We start from the raw sequence: 19,225 nt of genomic DNA, 5'->3' as shown, positions 1-19,225 counted from the left end.
ATACTGAAGTAGAGGCTGCTGGATTTGAGCTAGGAATGATTGAGTGAAATGTTTCCAAATGACAATTTTTAATCAGAAAATGCAGTTTTTTTAGAACCAAATAATTTCAATAGGAATATGTCCTTTTCAGTAACAATTCTAGAGGTATTTTTTTTCAAAGGTAATTATTTGTTCCGCTTAAGTAAAAAGAAATTGCTAAGATAATGTTTTCATTTTGACTCGTTTAACTCTTTTTTTTTTTTTCTTTTTTCTTTTTTTGGTTTTCCATATAGAGAGTCCCATGATATTTCTGACTTTAAAAGATCATAGTGAGATTGCATCTTGTCATTCTTTTAAGTTATTTTGTTAATGAGAGATCTCTATCGATAATAGTACATTTTTCCATTAGCCAACAAAATCTTTGGGAAGATCAACACATTTCTAGGAAGAAATGTATGTAGCAAATTAATTTCAAAACCAATAGAGCTTTGGGCAAATTTTTGGATGGATTTTGAAGCCCATTACAATAAATATGACTGAAACTCTCTCAGCACAGAAGATGCAGGCAGGATGGTGAGCTTTATGCCCATCTCTATTACCTCATGTTACCCTGTTCATGTTGGATCTGAATTTTCATGGTACACCTGGTATTAAAACCTTGGTTTTAAAAATCCTACCCTTCCAAAGAAAAAGGTGTTAGATTAAGAGCTTGTGTTGTGTCATATGAGAGAGAAAAGAGCTGAGAAGGGACATGCAGGAAGTGCAAATCAGGATTTGCTTTCTGAAGGGTGTCTGCATGGTTTCAAGGCTGTGAACACTGTTCTGATGTCACTGGTTTTGAAAAATAAGGTTTTGACAAGTTTAAATTTGTTATGCTCATATTTGCTCTAAAAGTTTTCCTTGAAAACTAAAATTTGTGAAATATTAATTCATTTTTGTAGTGTCCACTTGGATAAAACAACCTGCTCAGAAGCCAGAAACCATAGTCAGCTGATTGAGATTAGTACACCTGAAAAGGGAATAAATATTCTGTATAATTTATGATTAACTTCAAAATGACTTTGTGAATAGAGTGTTTCAGGCTCTTTTTTGAGTCTGTCTTCACTATGTGGCATCAGCACTGATGTGAATGGTGTGAAAGTATTTTTATTTGTGATGCTGAGTTCACAGGGATGTTCTTATTAAATGATTTCTGATGTCTTCTCTCTTCAAATTGGGATGGCATAAATTACTGTGGCTTGTTTATGTGCTTACCTAACCCATCTGGAGATAAATACTGAACATTATTTAATGAAACAAAAGTAAAAACACAACCCACACAATCAACCATTTCCTGTAACTTTGGTAAGAAAATTAAATTATATTGAAGAATTGCAGTGTGTTTATGACCAAGCAGTAATTCAGGGGGGCATATTGCTTTTCCTTTCTCTTTATAAAATGGCCCCTGCATGCACTAGTGCCATGAGTCCTGGAGGGGCTCCCTCACAGTAAAAATAAAAGCAAATTTCTATGAAGTTCCCTCTTTGAGTCATGCACAAATTTCACAATGTTTAGCTCAGGCCCTTCCATCATTTGCATCATTCTCAGACCTGCAGTGATCAAGGTGTGACCTTTTCCTTCTCTATTCTGCTATTTTGGTGGGATTACCAGAGATTTCCTCAGGCAATGAAGTTTTTGCCATCTATGACAATCTTTACCTGTAATTTCACTGAGCAGATGATAAAGTACAGACACAACAAATATTTTACAAATATTTTTGGTTGTGTCCCAAGAAGTGAACTGTGATGATTTTTTTTTTTTTTTACTGAAATTATTTCTTGCATAATCTTGTTCTAGTAATGGTGGGTTTTGCCCATTGCTGGCAAATTTTGGAATGTATCTGTTGGTTTAGAGCAATTAAACAGAGCATTTTCTTTCATAAAAGGAACTCTACCTGCATGTCTGTATGATGGACATCACATCTATCCCACATGACATTCTGTATCTTCAGGCCTTTGAGGAAAAGAAAAACAAATGCATCTTTTCATTTCTTTTCCCATGATTTGAGCATTCAGCAACTAATTGAAGAATCACTATAAATAAATGCAGAATTTATTTATCTTGGCTATAGACAGGCTTTTTGTGCCAACACTGGTATTTACAGGCTGATTTCCTGCAGTAGCTGCATTGATCACAAGTCCACTATTGTCAGTGTTTTGAAATGAAATCACAGCTCATCAGATACATTGTTTTATCTCGTGTTCTAGCTTCCAATTTCTCTTTTCTCTGTTTTGCCCGTCTGTCGAGACTGGCCATGAAAATATAGAACTATTAACCTTCTTTTCAGAGCTGAAAGGAAGGTTAAATCCCAGCCCATTCCATGGACTGCTGTGTAACACACCTTTGGCCATAATGATGTCCCCAGAGAGAGTTTCCATTGAAGGCAGGGCAAAAACACACTGCTCACCATGAACGTCCCTGCAGGAATTCCTTCCAAGAAAACTTGGGATTTTTGGGCAGGTTTATTTAAAGGTTGTACATGGTACTAATTTAATCTTATTGTCAAATGACCATTTATTAAATCTTCTTTAGGAAGTTAGGATTGCTCTCAAATGAAGTGTTTGGGTGCTGTCACCCTTTTTAGGGTTTAATGGCATTGTTGTAGTGAGTGACTCATAGGGACTCATTGTTTCACTGTTTCCTCTGCTGATGCTTTCCAGATTTTCAGTCTTTGGAGATTTATGCATTCAATTTGTTTGTTGCCTGTTGCTTTTCCCATAGATAAAAATCCACGGCATGCATCTTTCATGGAGGGCTGGGTTTATCTAGACCATATCATTATTGCTCTGTGGCCATACATTGTGGCTGCTGTCAGTGAGCTGACATAATCTATTTTTCACATTGATCTGGAAAGGCTCCATCCACACAATGCTGCTTTTCTGTTGCCTTTTTAGGCTTGGAATTTGCTTAGAAAATAAGTGTTTCTTTTTTGCACCTTTTAATATGTCCTTTACAACAACTTGGTAGCTGCTCTCACTATGAGAATTTGCTGTTCTTTTTGTGGTAGATACTGGTTTTCCCAGTAGCTTTTATCTCTCATCTTTTATAAAGCTTGGGCTATGTTAATTAGATTTTTATATGGAAACATAAAATTATTTATCTTTTTTACATGCTACCAAAAGACTGGATTGCTTGTCTTTTGTTCTCCTTTAAAAAAAAAAAAAAATAAATAGAACTCTCTACCAGCAAGCAATAATTTTCAAGGATAGAAAGAAGCTAGAAGCTAATAGAGCCATTTGGGAAGAATAATAACCTTAGGTTGTGGGTTTGATTATCCCCTTGTTTACACCTTTCAGAATTCACAGGAAGAGTTACCATAAATGTGTATGTTGCTTGTTTTACAGAGATGTTAATGATTGCAAAAAATGCAGAGGAACAGCAAAGCAAACTCAATATTTGGTATTTGTAGTACCCCAAAATGAACAGAAGCATTCATTCACTGGAGAGATTGTGAAGGTCTAACATAGCTTGTTCTCTTTATTCTCTAGGAATAGGAGACAACTGAACAATAGTAAAAATGGGAACCTTTTAGTGCCAGGGAGGGCATCCCAACAGATAACATGTCATGTTAGAACAGAACAAAACTAACAAAACTTCAACCACTGATCCTGAAATCTGCAGCCTTATTTTCTCTACTCAATCTTAAGAAATGTTTGATAAATGTGGTGTTCTTTCAGGAGCACCAACAGGAGGAAAAGATGGAAATTCAGGATGTTTTGTTCTCATTTTTCCCCTCTTTTCATTATGAGGGGTGGATTGTTTTATGTGGAGATGAGGAAGACAAAAGAACTTCACACCTGTTGTGTCTTTTGGTATGAAAGTCAGGGGTTTTGTGCAAAGAGGGGTCTGTTTGGCCAGAGTTCTGGGAGTGTAACAGGATCTTAAGGCTGAGGAACACTCCTGGTGACTCAGGGATGAGCAAAGACACCAAGCCAGGTCCAGCTCTCAGATTTACTGACTGCTGAGCTTTGAGTCTGATAATTCTGCTTTAAAAATCCACATGTTGCACATTTCCACTGTACTTCTTGTCAGGTGGTTCCAGATCGAGCACTGTAACATAATGCTGCAGTAATTTACTTGGGAACTGTGAATTGTCCACCCAGACCTGTGGAGAGCTGGAAATCCCTTTCATCTGAGCAGTTTTACTCACTCACAGCCTTACAATTCCTGTTGTGTTGAGGTACCCAGTTCTGCATCTGAAATCTGACATGAGCACCCATGTAAAATACATTTTGCTGGCAGGATTTGGGAATTCTCTTTGTGTGTCAGTGTCTGAATATTTCACTGTTGCTTCCCAAGTTATGCTGGCTGAGGCTGGAGCTAACTGAGTTGCACTGAAGAAATGCAGGAGTCTGGAAAATGCTTTAACTGTGGGGATTGTTGTCCAGAGTAGACACTAGGAACAAAATTATTTTGAATTATACGGAATTATTTCTTTCTCCTTTAAGGGGTAAATATAGAAAGTTGTGGCTGCTGGATAAGGTGGTGTAAACCCTATTGAAACTGTTTCATTAACCTCCTCCAAAATGTGACTTCAAGCTATTAATATTTAATGAAACAGAGGATAGTTACTTCTGTTAAAACTGTGATTTTTTAAAATTATATATAAACAAGGACAAGTTCTCAGTGGGAAATAAATAATTTTTGATGTGTTATCATACACTGATTTTTAGCCATTAAATATCATTAATGCATTAAAAATTAGGTCAAATTTTGACCTGACCCCAGTGGATTTGAGACTCTTTAGTGCATGAACATACATAGTATTTCTATCACTTAAAGCTATCTTGGCATCACCGTGATGGGCTACTCTGCTTTTGCAAATTACTTTGTCTTCTTTGTGGCTTTGCAATTCTTCTTCTTGATGACACATCACTGATAATGTCACTTTTAACAGTGACTGTATGAACGCTGAGAATTACTAATATTTTTCTGACAGTCTGTTTTTTAGATAAAGACTTTCCCTTCCTATCTTTCTTTCCTTGAAAATCCAATGGTGACAGATTTTTGGAAAAATAGTGTCTAAATCTTTGTGTTTAAATGTGATTTTCTTCACATGGTAGACTGTGCTTCAAGATTAGGAAGATAATAAGATATCTCCTTTAAATAAAGTCAAGTTGAAAGGTGTGATGCAGAATAACCTTGTGAAGATTTCATTCTGCAGCATGTAATTAAACACAGTTTAAGCATACCATAAAATATGCAATTAAAAAAAAAAAAAAAAGGTTGTGCATACTGACAGGTGATGTAGTAAATTACAATCCTGCAATGTCTTTCACCTGCTACTGTATAAGCAAACACAGATTTTGTCTTTTGTTGAAGATCCTTTGATCAGACAGTTAAATGTTGACTAAACTGAAATATCTGTCAGTGTGTGAACCCAAGGGTCAAAATAAGCATATGTTTCATAGCAGTGGAAAAGGGATCCAGACAAGAAAATATAAAAGTGTGTGGGCTTATGGATGTTTTTCTACTCTGCAAAAAAAAGTTGAGACCAGTTGTATCTGGTAGCACAGAGGCAACCATCTAGTGTTTTTTTATTTGTTTGTTTGTTTGTTTTTTGGTTGAAAAACCATCAAATGTTTAGAAAATCCTCCCATTCATTCTGCTTTAAAATTACATTTGAGTACATTGCATAAAGCTGCTTTGATCAGGTGTAAAGAGCTGGTTCCTAAATTCTCCTGTGGGTGTGGGAGTGCTACAGCCTGGAGCCACCCCTATTTGGGTGAGTGTGATTGAAGATAAAACAGGCATCACAATTGATTTCTCTGAGAACAGGACTATGCAGGAGTCTATCATTTTCATCAGTTTGCTCTGAAATTAATGTGAAGGTAGAAAATGAAGATTAGCAGTCTTTTGCATTCTTCTCCCCTTTTCCAGGTCTCTTTCTTACAGAAGGCAGTTTCATTCCAGTGTAGCAATAATTTAGACCCATGTCACCGTTGTAATGACTTTGGGAAGCTATAAAGGCACAGTTTGCAGAGTTTTAAAGTATGTGCTTAAAGTATATTGCTGTTGAGCAAAGCACTTAAGCGTGTGCTTAATTTCAGGTATGTGGTAAAGCGTCATTGGGTTTATTTATGCAGCAGTCTGGGTGGCTGAAAAGTGAATTCAGGTCTGAATCCTGCTGCCATGCAGAGATGAGTGTGGGACAGAAAGGGAAGGGAATGCCAAGCACCTGGAACTGAGGGTTCCAAGGAAATCTTCAAATTCCTCTCCCTGAAGTGCCTGAAAAGCACCTCTGGCATTAACTGGTCAATTGAGATCCAGTTGGTAATGAGGGAATTAATCAGAAAGAGTCATGCTCCTGAAGCATTCCTGTGGTTTCTGTAGTGAAAATGATTGTCTTGCTCCAGAAGAGGCTTTTGAAAAAAACCCAGGTGTCCACTATCTTTTAACAGTTTTTTACATACTGGGAGGTTAACCAGATTCAGGGAAGCTAAATCTAATTTTCTCTTGATTACAAAAAATCAAATTTTTTAAGTGCTCCTCCGAGCTGAGACTTTCTTAATTATTCCTCTTGTTGCTTCTTTTTATTTTTCCTGGGTTTTTTTGGTAGTTAAGCAATCAGAATTAACAACAAGACTCACAAGATCAATATTAATCAGATCAAATATTGGTTTTGCTGGCATATATATATATATATAAGCCCTGCTCTTCATCTCTCCCAGGACTGAGAAATATTTTTTGGGTAACAGCTGAGCCTGCTGAGTCCTGTTTAGCTCATGAGTCATGGACTTGGTTTTGCTGGTGCTTTCCAGCTCGGGACATTCCATGGTTTTATGATTGCTGCTGTGAGACAGAGCATGGGGCGATGTTTCTGTGCTACTTCTGGGCTGCAGCTCTTCCTCTTGTTGCTTTTCTGCACAGATTTCAGCTCTCCATGGGTAGCACTTCACACATTTCTTGATTGAGTTTCACATTGTTGATTTTGGATCATTTTTACAGCCTGTTTTCAATTCTGATTCTGTTCTTAACTGTCTGTGAGAACACTCCAATAGCTGAAATAGTCATGAATAGTGATGGACTTGCACGAAAAGTCCCTGAGAGTTCCTAATTGAAAATACTTCCCCTTTTGACAATTCAGTATTAAGAGCTGACATTTCACACAGCTTTCAAATAGCTGTGCAACAATAATTTCATCTAAATCTCATTTTCTTACAAGAAAATCATGTGGTATTGTTCTTGAAGTCTTGCAGCACTGTCCTGATTATCCCTCGTTTGTTGGTTAAGTGAAACTAGATGGGCTGGATATTATCTTGTCTGGATAATGAATGCTGGCTTTTTTACCACCTTATTGCCTATAAACCTAAATTTTGTATGTATATATATTTTTTTTTTCTGAGACCAAACAACTAAGCTTCTTGTGTGTACTTTATTTTCCCCCTCCGTAGAGTTTTTGCTGTTCTCCAATCCACCAGAATTACCCAGTCTTTTTGAACTTCTCAGAGATTTCTCTTAAATAGTTCAGAGATGGCTGAAGCCTCAAATATTTGTGAGGGAGACTGATTTGTTGATTAGGATGTTGATTTGTTGATTTGTTGATTTCCTTTATATTTTTATTCCCATGTTCTGATCTTCATAATTAGTGAGCATATAGAACTAAGTGTCTAGTCTCAGGTTTTTGTGTGTGTTGGAGTATTGGAAACATCTGCTTTATTCCTTTTCTTCTTTTGAAGTTTACTTTTGCAGAAGACTCTTTCGCCTTTCTCTCATTTTCCCCTAATATTCTCATTGGAATAATTTTACAGCTTTAGATTCTTAACCAGTTCTTTTGTGTTCCTTCTATTTCTCTGGTGGTTTCTCCTTCCTTTTGGAAGACAAAATGTTGTCCCTGGTGTGTTCAGAAAGTTGACATAAATTGTAAAATAAAAATCCTTCCTGCTGCCTGATCCATCCTGAGGGTGTGTCTGCACATTGCTCCCATCAATCCATAGACATGAATCTCAGGATGTTTGTGGAGCCTGAGGCTTGTGCTCGATTTTCAAGGTTAAAGAGGGAAAGAATGACTCCCTACAGTACAGCACCTTTAGTCGTGGCTCCTTTTATCTTTATGCAGTCATTCAAGGAGACATTAATTCCCTCTGGCTGGTTGAAGTGCAGACTTCAGAACCAGCAGACGTGTTATTGATACAGAGGCAACACCTCCCTCTTCCCTTCTCCTGCTCCTCTTGAACAATTTATTGCCCTTTTACAGCAAAATCCCAGTTCCACAACACATCCCATTAATGCTCTAGTGCTGCTTACATTGTTGACCATGTGCAAAAATTTCAGCCTCTTGCAGCAGTTTTTCATTTTCATGGCATTTACATATCACTACCTTGGATACTTAATTGGGGGCTCCCTTTTTTCCTTTCCTGTAATTCTGTTTCAATTTCCCAACCCAATAGCTGGCCTGAGAGTTTCAGAATTTCATAATATCCCCTTTTTTGCCCATCTCTGTGATTTTTTTCACTGTATCAGCCTAGCTAAGGGGTGCAATGTGAAGGATAGTTCTTCTCCTTAATGACTTTTTTTTCCTCTCAAACCTACTGGACTCTCCAGGGTTGGAAGCATCAGCAATTCTTTATCTGCCTCTCCTGCCCAAAAGCCTGTTGAAATCCTCAAGAGGGTTTCTGAATGTAGCTCCCAGATGAGTAATGATGCTGAGGCTGGGTTTTAGATGTTTATTTGGAATCAAAGTACCTGTGTGTCAATAAGTGGTCATGTGTGAGTCTCCTGAGAGGATACTGTCAGCACACTTGGGAAATCTGAGGTTTGTGCCCAGTTCTCAAGGTTAAAAATAGTCCCAAACTTTCTGTAATACTTCTCAATGCCTCCTTCTAAGTCCTCAACTGTATTATTTTCCCACTGTCTGCATTTTTCCTTACCCACTTTGCTTCTAATTAGAGATTCTTGATAACAGTACTGAAAGGGAACGAGCTCCCTTTTGCCTCAAATCACACTCCATGACTTCAAGTACCCTTAAGCATCTCTGCCACCTTCTTTATTGAGCAGAAGTGCTGAAGTGACTGCCAAACTGAAAAGTTGCAGAATAAGATCCAAATGAAATGTCTGGTCACCATAATCAGAACTAGGACTGGAATGAGGGTTCAGTTATAATGCAGTCTAAACGCAGAGTTCATTTGAGGTGATGTTTTTTATTTTGGAAATACTTGGTTGCATTAATTTGTGCTGATAGGAATGGAGTAGACTATTGCTGACTCTTCTTCTAATTATTCCTCTCTTTTCTGGATACTTATGTTTCTGGGATGGACTACATCAACAGATGTTTTTTTTAAATGTGGCACCAGTATTTAGATACATGCAGGAAAACATTCAATAAACTAGTCATAGAACTTGTTGATATACTTAATATTCTTATTTCACTCAATGTTGCAATTGTCCATGTCCAAGAGAGATCCTACAGTATTTTATTGAAGAATTTGCATTATAAAAGGAAAATTCTTCCTAAGTCTTGTATACTCACATATTGTATACTTAATATTTTCCTCACAGCCTTGACTGGAGAATACTTCCTTCATTTACTGAAGTATTTTTTTTTTTTGTGTGTGTATTCACACAGTTGTTCTGCTTTGCCTTGGGCTGTAGTTGTGTTTCCTTGATGGATGAATAGCTTTCTGTGTGGGTAATTTGTATATCAGTTTGTAAAACATTTTCAGATCCTTTGGGAAAGAAAAGGTATTACACAAATCTTGGCTAATGGATGCGTGTATTACTGTACAAGTTTGATGCCTTTCTTTGTAACATCTGCAGTGGATGAGCAGGCTCTTAGCACAGAGTCCTGTGACAGCTCCATCTCATATTGCAATAACAGCATGGAAAAAAGCTCAGTAGTGCAATTTCACCCCAAACCTCTTCTCCTTCCCTGTGATGTAGTCAGGGATTTTGGGATGCTGAGATTTGCTCAGTCCAGTGAACAGAGAACAGGCACTGCTGCTCTCCTCTGCTTCCCCTCAATGATTTCAGGCATCCTAGAAATGGTGGCCAGTGGAGTTGCCATTGTTAAACCCAAACTGTGCTGTGTTGGAAGATTTTTGTAATTTTCAGCATAATGTAAGTACATGTAATACATGTACATGTAAGTACATAATGTAATGTTTCAAAGAAAAACAATTCTCAACAGGAATTTGGTCTCGGCTTCATGAGGCTTCTTGGTTCATTTGTAGAGTGAATTGGAGCTGGATGGAAAACATTTCAGAGGAAGGTCATCCTACAAAAATGAATTTTTTATCAAAAAAGTCAGGGGAATTATATAGATTTTGACAAGATTTTAGAATAGGAGAAGAGAATAATTTCTATTAGTATTGGAATGTTTTCTTTCTAGCTGAATTTAATTTTGGCTTTGTAGTGTAGTGAAATTAGCATAGTATTACTTCTTTGTAATAAAACTAAATTAAATAACATAGTATGGAAAAGGTCTATTATTGTTTAGTAGTAATAAATGTAAGTAATTGAATGCTATTAAAACATTTTACTTACTTTTTTTCTCCAAATTTAATTTTATTGTAGATGATGGCATTTTGTTATGATTCTATTCTGATCTTAACTCATATCATTATCTCTCTTTTTTTCTTTTTTTTCCCAAATTCACAGATGGAATTTGGTCTTCCTAATCTATCTCTATTATGTAGTTGACAAGGGCAACATTCTAGAAATTGCTCAATTAATTTAAGCATTCAATCTGGGTAATTTTTAGCAGTAAGTACCTAATCTATTGGGGCCCTGTTTAATATCCCACTTCCTTCCTGCATCCCTCGTGGTTAAATATCTGTGGATCTGACACCTATTCCAGGAGCAGCAAGGAGATTTTGGATTCCTGGATAGGCCAATTGCATTTTTTGACCTGTGGTTTAGGTCATGATCTGGGTGTGCCTATATCAGTTTTTTATCAGTTATTCACCACTGATGGGATCCTCAGGATGCTGCCACTGAATATCCATGCAGTATGAAGTTCTTTGAGGAACAGCTGCGTGGCAACCATCAAGGAGAAAAAAAAGTCAGCCTCTCATTTTTGGTTTTAACCACAAGGCTACTTTAGTAATATTTTCATTTTTTCTGGACATATCTCTGATTTATATCTGTGTTAATAGGAGAATTCTGAGTTCTCAGACCAGTCATTTGTTGACCAAATTTAAACTTATTTAATTTGTAAAATATTGACATATTTGCAAATATATGATTACAATGTATTTCTGGATTCATATATTTTACTACAAATATTCATCAGGAGCATTTTAAAGGTCTGAACCTTAATTTTTTTCATTGTACAGGCTGATATTCAGTACAAATGGTATTGTTTCTCCCTGTTTCAGGTGTATCTTCCTAAGAGTTACAAAGTAAGCTGAAAACTTTTACATGCAAACTCTGCTGTAACAGATTTTCATGGTGAGAAGTTCTTACAGTAACTTTTGCCAGATTAAAGATACAGTGCAGTGGTCAGAGTATGGGAAATGCATGTTTCAAAATCTAGGTCTAGTCTGACCTCTTCCCAGCCTATTCCATAACTTGTATGACTGCCTTCTTGAGTAAAAATAGTATTAGTGATAAACTTGAGTAGTTTTATATTGTGTTATTATTTATATTATAGCTGTTTCATGTTAGTGAACAGGATCTTTTGCTGGAAGCTGCCACTAGGATTGAAATTCCACTAATACATCTGTGTAGAGTTGCTCCATAAAGACTTCGGGAGTGGGTCAGGCCTGCCCTTTGAACTTGGAACTATTGTTAGAATATGCTGTTTGTTGGATAATGAGAGTTATTTTTGTCTGATCTTGGTCTTGTTCTCTGCACTTCCACTAAAATATTTGCATGTGTATTTTAATAAGTCGTGTAACTTTCCTGCTGGAATATATTTGCATTTATTTGTATTAACTCAGTGTTTGCGTTGATTGTTTTATCTAAAACAAGACAAGGAGAGAAAAACATGAGTACAATTTATTCACAAAGAAAATAGCTTTTCACTGAAGCAGGTGTTTGAATTGAAAGTGTTTCTAAATGCAGAAGGTGCCTGGAATTTTCCCTCTATCAAAGAATTTCTTAAGAAGCAAAGTTCAAATATTCAGTTATTTAAAGCCATAATTTAAAAAGCATTCTGTACAAAACCACAATCTGTTTTGCAGCTTTATGTGACTCAGAGTGGTTTTCTTCTGGAGAACTATCTTTAGTTTTTGCAAACCCACAAATCCATTTAAAACACAAGTGAGGAACAATCATCTTAACTTTTCTTGGGTTTCAGTGACATTAGTTTGATTTTTAAATTCACCTTTATAATTTCAAGGATTTTTTTTGGCCCAGTTGCCAGAGTTTTAAAATGAATCAGAAATCCATAATCAGAGTTTATTCATAAGATTTGATTTGAAAAAGCCATCAACAAGCTCTCAAGCCATGACCTTGCAGTTTTCATAGAGTCATCATCTGGACTGCACGGAGGCTGTGGGAGATCTGATGAGAGCCTTTTTCCCTCAGTCTTGAGAGCCTGAGTGCTGAAGTTCTTGGCTAGATGTGATTGACAGTCTTTTGATCTTAATTACATAATCACAGAATAAGCTGAGCGGGGAGAGACCCACAAGGATCATCAAATCCATCTCCTGTCTCTTCATGGGCCCATGCCCAAGAGTCACCATATGCTTTAGGGGATTGTCTCTATTGTTTTTGAACTCTGTCAGACTTGGTGCTGTGACCAATTGACATCATCACAAAAAAAACCCAGACACTCTTTGTAGGAATGGCTCAACTGGATGCATAACAAAAGTTATAAGTGGTTTCTTATTTTTCTGGGAATGCTTATAAATAGGTAGTATCTACACCTTCACTGCAATTACACAGTAAAGAGGGCTATATAAAATATACAGAAAACAAAACTGATGCAGGTTTGTTCTTTGAAACTCCTGCACTGGAACAGCAGCAGAACATAAAGCTCTCTGCCAAAGGGCGGGCCAGGACGTGCACTGTGCCAGCAATGCTGTGCCTCTTTGTGGTGGCTTTACAGAGCAGCATCTGTGTGACACAAGGCAGTGAAATCACTTGGTCACCAGGACCTCATCATAAGCAGGTTTTGTATCTGTACTGTACTCAGACCCTGCAGCTCCCAGCCCGTGTCCCAGGGCTCTGGAGTGATTAACACCTGGCACACAGGCAGCCTCTGGCACCTGGGCATGATCCCAACATCACCCTGAAGGGGTGATGGGCCAGGAGAGCCATAAACCACCAGGGTTTCTTCAGGAAGAAAAGGGAGAATTCCCCTTACATGTGGCATCCTGTGCTGCGTTCTTTTTGCACATATGTCTGGCCTCTTTACTTTTCAAACAGCTTCCTGGCTGCTTGTCCAAAATTGCTATTGCACATCAGTGTGCTGTGTCAACACAACATATGTGTGATTGAGTCATGGTGCAATGAGAGCTGCAACTATGGGGTAATGCTCTGATGGAGCTGATATTCAGCTTATGTAGAAGATAAAATATTCATGTTGTGTTTTGACTCATGCACCCAAATCTCGTGTATGAAGATGGAGCAAGTTACAAGGAGTTTATAAGATAAAATTGCCATTGAAAGGTGGATTAAGACCATAATTCTATTGCTATCTGCAGCTATTTCACCCAAGTCTTAGGTGCTTTCCCTGGTGTTTGGGTGAAAATGGTACAGGGAACCACCATAAACACCATACAACGTAATTGTTTCACCCATAGGGCAGCAGTTTTAGTACCAGGCTCCAGTTTCAAAGATGTGTCCTATTAACACCTGTAAAATGTCTGTTCCTTTAAACAACCCAATCAAATGACTTTTAATTTGCTGAAAAAGATCTAAATAAAGGTTGACATGGGCATTAGTGAAATTAATAAATTAATAAATACCACCAGTGCATAAATACTATAAACCAATGAACCAACATTCAAAAATAATGATTGAGTGAGATTGAGTGCTGTAAATAAGACTCTTAGCCTTGATTTTAGGAAGCTTTGGGTAAGAATCATTATGTGTACAACCAGTTCCTGAAGTCCTACCCCAAAAATTCTTGTTTCCTGTAATTCTGACTGATTTATGAAAACCCAACCCAGCATGCACAATCTTTGCTGTGTATCTCAGTCCATTAGAATGCTAAAACCTCACAATGAATATATTGTTAATGAATAAACAAGCTTCAGCTAAATGACTGCTAATGCCCTTTTCCTTCTTGAATAACAGTGGAACTCCATCACAATGGGTCTTATTGAAAACAAGCTGAAAGTAATCTTGATTGAAACATTCCTATTCAAACCCTAAATCACTAGAATTCTTCAGCTTTGATGAGAGCCTGATAATTAGTTGAGTTGCAATAGACCTGTGCCATAAACAGCATGAATCAGAACATGTCTGCTTCTAAGACTTATTATTTGTATTACTGTAGCACCTAGAGGCCACAGGCAAAATCTGAGTCTCCCTGTGTTATACATTGCTCAGTGCTAACAAGATCCCAAGTCCAACAGAATGCAGCCAAAACAAAGGCAGGGCTGGCAGTGAAGGGTGCTCTGTGGAAGAGCAATAGGTATGGGAGTGCACAAGATGCCACCTTTGCTGCCCTTTTTGCTTCTTGTTTGCATAGTGCAAATGCTAAACAAAAGGAGACAACAGCAGAGGGCAAGGAAGTAAAGGGACAGGGCTGACAGCAGCAGGGATGGGAAATAATGAATTATAAGAGAGAAAATAGATATGTAAAAGGGAGAGGTAAGGGAAGAGATGGTGTGAAGAGAAGCACAGGAACTGCTGATTCCTGATCTGAGAGAATGTAGCTGTGCACATGAGAACAATCTCGTCGTTGGGTCTCATGCATGTGGTGTGTGAGGGCTGTGTGGTGACCCTTGGTGTTGTGCTGGAAAGGGATCCTAAAGTCAGCAACAAAAAGAGATTGATTATTAATTTGACAATTCTCCTACTCTAGGCATCACCAATTATACTCATAGTGCTCCAGACAGACACACAATACTCAAGAGATTATTTTAATTCTTTGGTAGCACCATTTAAGTATTTGGACATAGTTTCCGTATCAGCTCCCAGTTCTCTTAAGACTGATTCAAATTATTTTTTTGTCTTATGTGCTTGCCACACTTCTGATTCTCCTTGCTACATGTCTGTGGTGCTGTGCATTCCCTGACCTTGGCTCCTGGGTTCAACAGCTGCCCTGCCAGCACTGGCAAGAGCAAATGGAAATGATGCTGGAGAAATAGTTTTGTGCATACTTGGTTTAGTTGTACTCAGATGATATTTTTCTGTACCAGATGAAACTGTCCTGGAAGACAGTGCTGGAAGCCCTTGTGAGTCAATCTAGGTGACATTCACTGCTCTTCTACTGACAGGCTTGTTAGCCTAATAAAGAAATTAGGTTTGTTTGAGACGATAAACTCTTGACAAATTAATGGTGGCTATTAGTCATCATCTAATTTTTGTCTAGGTGTTTAGAAAGTTCATTTGCTTGGGGTTTTTTGTACTTCTTGACCGGAGGAGGAGTCAACACATCGGTGACTGATAGTGGAAGGTGGAAACACTCAGCTCTCTCTATTCTGTGGCTGCCTGGTGTGGGTTCCTCAGTCCCATGTCATCTTCCTGTTCCTTTTTAAACAGTTCCCAACATGGGCTGAAATCTTAGATCTCTGTCGCCGCTATTAATTATGCTCACCATCCAGTCAGAATTGACCTTTCTTGTGAGGTTTGATGCAAAATATATTAAAAATGATCAAAAGCTCCTCTCACATGTGCTGACAGCTTTCCTTCTCCCTTGCAGCCCCGAGACTTAGGCTGATGAAGAGTGCTGGGGCTCTCTGTCCTGCCAGCCACGCTTTCCCATCCCAGTGCTCCATCTCCTGTGTTCTCCATCCTCCTGGGCTCTGGGGCATGGAACCAGCCTGGATTAACAAGCAGTCCAGCCCAAGCCCAGGTGTTCTACCTGCTTGGGTTTGAGATTCTTTTCCCTTGCAAAGGCTTGTGTTCACTATGCCTTGAGTCAGCATCTGTCTTCACAGTTCAACTACTTCCTTCTTGATGGTTAGAGATGGTTTTCTTCTTTCATCCTTGCATAGAACACCCCTTGAAGCTATCTGTTGATATGGCTTTGGGACACAGGGTAAACTGGGTCCCTATGGTCTTCCCTGCTGTTCTTCTAGCTCCATATCAGAGCCTCCTGTGCTGAATTCAGCTAAAAGGGTCCTGGGAACCCCATTCACAGCCTCGGGCTCCCCAAGATGAGCGTCTTGGTGCAAACCGGGGTTACGATGCCCCAAGCCGAGCTTCCTAGGCCGGGGCTGGCAGCATCCTTTCTGGTACAGCCGGGGAGATGCGCCTGTGGCCGCTCGCTCTGGAACCCGGCGGGGCTGAACAGCGGCGGGGCTGGACAGCGGCGGGACAGCTCCTGCCCTGCCCGGCGGTACAGAAGCGGTACAGCCAGCGAGCAGCGGAGCCGGGCTCCCTTCACCCTGTCCTTCCCTGCAGCCCCTCTCGTGTTTCTGCCGCCCGCGGCGGGGCAGCAGCGGCGGGGCCGGTCCCCGCGGGGCGGGCAGGGCGGCGCGGCCCCGCCGCAGCGGGCAGCGACGCCCCCGTGGCGGGGGCGCGGATGGTCTCTCCCGGGCCGGCGGGAGCGGCTGTGACACCTGCTGGCGGCGGCGGGCCGGCCCACGGCGGGCGGAGCGGGGGGAGCGGGGCGGGCGGGCAGAGCGTGCCCGCTCGGGGCGCTCCGCGGCCGCGCCCGGCGCTGATGCGCGGCCGCCCCCCGGCTCGGGGCACGGCGGGGCCGGGCGCCCCCTGAGCACCGGAACGCCGGGGCACTGCGGTAGCGGCGCTGCCGCGGCGGCGGCTCCGCGCCCCCCGCCCGTCCTCCTCTTTCTCCTCCTCCTCCTCCTCCTCCGCCGCGCCACTTCCAGGGGAGGCTGGTGTCATGCGGCTGGCGCCGAGGGAGGGGTGCCCGGGGCCGCAGCAGCAGTGAGAGGCGCCGCGCCGAGCCCCTGCGATGACAGCCATGAAGGAGCAGCCGGCGCACCCGGGCGGCAGGGGGAACCCGCCGCCGCCGCAGCCCGACCAGGTGCGACCTGCGGCGGGAGGCGCCGGGGGGCGGCCAGGGGCCGGGGATGGACGGGGCGGGGGCCGCCCGCCGTCCCGGAGAAGTTGTGCGGAGCTGGAGAAAAGTGTGCGGGAGGGGAGCGGGGGACACGGGCGCCCTCGGGGCGGTTCGGCCGGGGGGAAGAGGGAGCCCGGCGGAGCTGTCTCGGGGATGCGCTGGGGCCGCCCGGAGGGGACCCAGCCTCGTCCGGGTGCGCATCGGGGCCGGGGTGTCTGTGAGCCCGGCCCCGGCGGCAGCGGGTCCCGCCGCAGGTTGCGCTGCGCTTCCCCGCGAGTCGCGCCGGGGGAGCCGCACGGGCGGGGGATGCTGGCTCCGCGCTGGCACCGCGGGAGCGGCCGGCGGTGCGGGGCGCTCCTCATCGGGGCGGGCAGGGAGCGGCCCCGAGCCCGGGGAGGTTTCCCGGGGGGATTGTGGCAGCGGCCGGGCGGCAGTCACGTCCCTTGGCCCGACGGTGCCGCCCCGTGGGCTGGCGGGGCTGAGGCTGGCGGGGCGCTGATGCCTCTCGGTGTTTCAGGGCACCGGCTCGCTTCGAGTCTGGGGCGGTGTCCGCGTACGGGAGATGGTACCGGGGAGCAGCCCAACTTGGATGTCATCCTCACAAAATCGAAGTTTTCATCAGCAGATCGCTGCGCCCGGTGCTCCCGGGCGGCAGGAGCGGAGGCACCGGGAGGGATGGGGCTGTCCCCGGGGACCCTCCGGCAGCCGGGCGGGGCTGGGGTCGTGCCGGAGCCGGAGCCTCGCCCCTGCCCTGGGCACCCGCGGGAGAGGCCCCGGGCAGCGCTCAGCTCTCCCTCTCCCCGAGCACCTGAAAATCCGAACTCCATCGGAGGGGTTTTTGCACATTGTCCGTGCGCACCGCTTTGGGTTCGGAGCTCCGGCACGCTAACGGGCTCGCAGGACGTGGGGAGCTGCGTTTCGCGTTTTCGTTCTCTGCTCCATCCATCCACGGAGCTTAATTTTCCTTCGATACACTCGCATTGGGTGACAAACGCCAGCAGTGGAAGCTGCTGGGCTCAGATGTGCTTTAGCGAGTCTGAGAACCCAGTCCTGCGAGCACACCCAGGCTGCACGTTCAGCTCTGAGGAGTCTGTCCAGTATCAGTGAAGCCATTCATTTAAATAAATTTAAAGATGTATGCTCTCTGCTCAGAAATGTATGCACTACGGCACATTTTCATGTAATGCTGATGAAATAATACATTTGATCCTTCTTGAATAAATTAATTGCATAAGTTACATGATCTGAAATAGATGGGTAACTTCCATCAGTACTTAAATTCCATGTGAATAGTAGAATTTATGGAAAAGTGAAGATTATTTTAAGTAGGCTCAGAGGTTCATGGAGCTCATAAATTTCAAGGACACTGTTTTGCTTTGGAGGGATACTGCTATTAGATGTAATAAAAAGTACTTGAACTTAACCAATCTCTATTTCTTTATATTCAATTCAGAGGTGTTGAATTGGCAATTGTTGTTGGAGGTGGGAGTCTTTTCAAAGCAGGATTAATATTATATGAACAAAATTACCAGTTTGACTGCTGTTTTAGGTCATAATGAGGAACAGCAGTAAGATATCAATTTAAAGCACACTAAATGTTAAGGTTTATCCTAAATATAGAAATATAGTTGCCTGAGTGCTCTGGAGTTCTCAACCTCTCAGTGGTGGATGTGGCAGGTGCTGGTTTGTCTGTGGGCCTGGCTGAATGAAGTGTAGGTGGGAAGTCCTGTGTACTTGGATTGGGTTTTTCAGACCAGGTGTGATTATCTTGATGAAAGTTGACATTGAATCAGCTTTGGTTACCTGTTGTCTTAGGTGCAGGGACATCATGCAGTGTGTAACAGCATGGCATGCAAAATGTTGCTTTTAGTGGATAGCAAGTCTTTCTGTGGGTTTGAATGCCCATCATAGGGACAGCAGCTTGAGTCCTGCAGAGGCCAGGATTGTGGGTGTCCACTCATGCACCTGTGCAGCAGCCAAGACCTGTGGGACACACTCAGCCCTGGGCAGGGCTGGGCCAGAGGCTGTGCCTGACTTCAGGCGTGTCTGGAAACCATTCTTAGTGCAGCAGTGTGGTGTGGCTGTGATCCTAAGGAAAGAATGTCATCGTTTCAAAGCTTTTTG

The 19,225-nt window shown here is 42.0% G+C and overlaps 2 protein-coding genes across 2 annotated transcripts in view; both read left to right on the top strand.

Annotated features, from left to right (window-relative positions):
• Positions 1–19,225, top strand: part of DDX18 (DEAD-box helicase 18) — a 701,862-nt gene that overhangs the window by 66,661 nt on the left and 615,976 nt on the right. The gene's annotated exons all lie outside the window — the stretch shown is intronic.
• DPP10 (dipeptidyl peptidase like 10) overlaps positions 16,818–19,225 on the top strand; it is a 240,593-nt gene continuing 238,185 nt past the window's right edge. Inside the window, exon 1 of the mRNA XM_033064168.2 lies at positions 16,818–17,065. Within this exon, the coding sequence (XP_032920059.1) occupies positions 16,994–17,065 (72 nt within the window). The 5' untranslated portion in view covers positions 16,818–16,993. The remainder of the gene's footprint in view (positions 17,066–19,225) is intronic.

Source organism: Catharus ustulatus, chromosome 7 (genome assembly GCF_009819885.2).
Source record: "Catharus ustulatus isolate bCatUst1 chromosome 7, bCatUst1.pri.v2, whole genome shotgun sequence".
NCBI classification, from domain to species: domain Eukaryota; kingdom Metazoa; phylum Chordata; class Aves; order Passeriformes; family Turdidae; genus Catharus; species Catharus ustulatus.
Note: the sequence above shows the minus strand (reverse complement) of the source record. Positions and strands in the feature narration are given on the sequence as shown.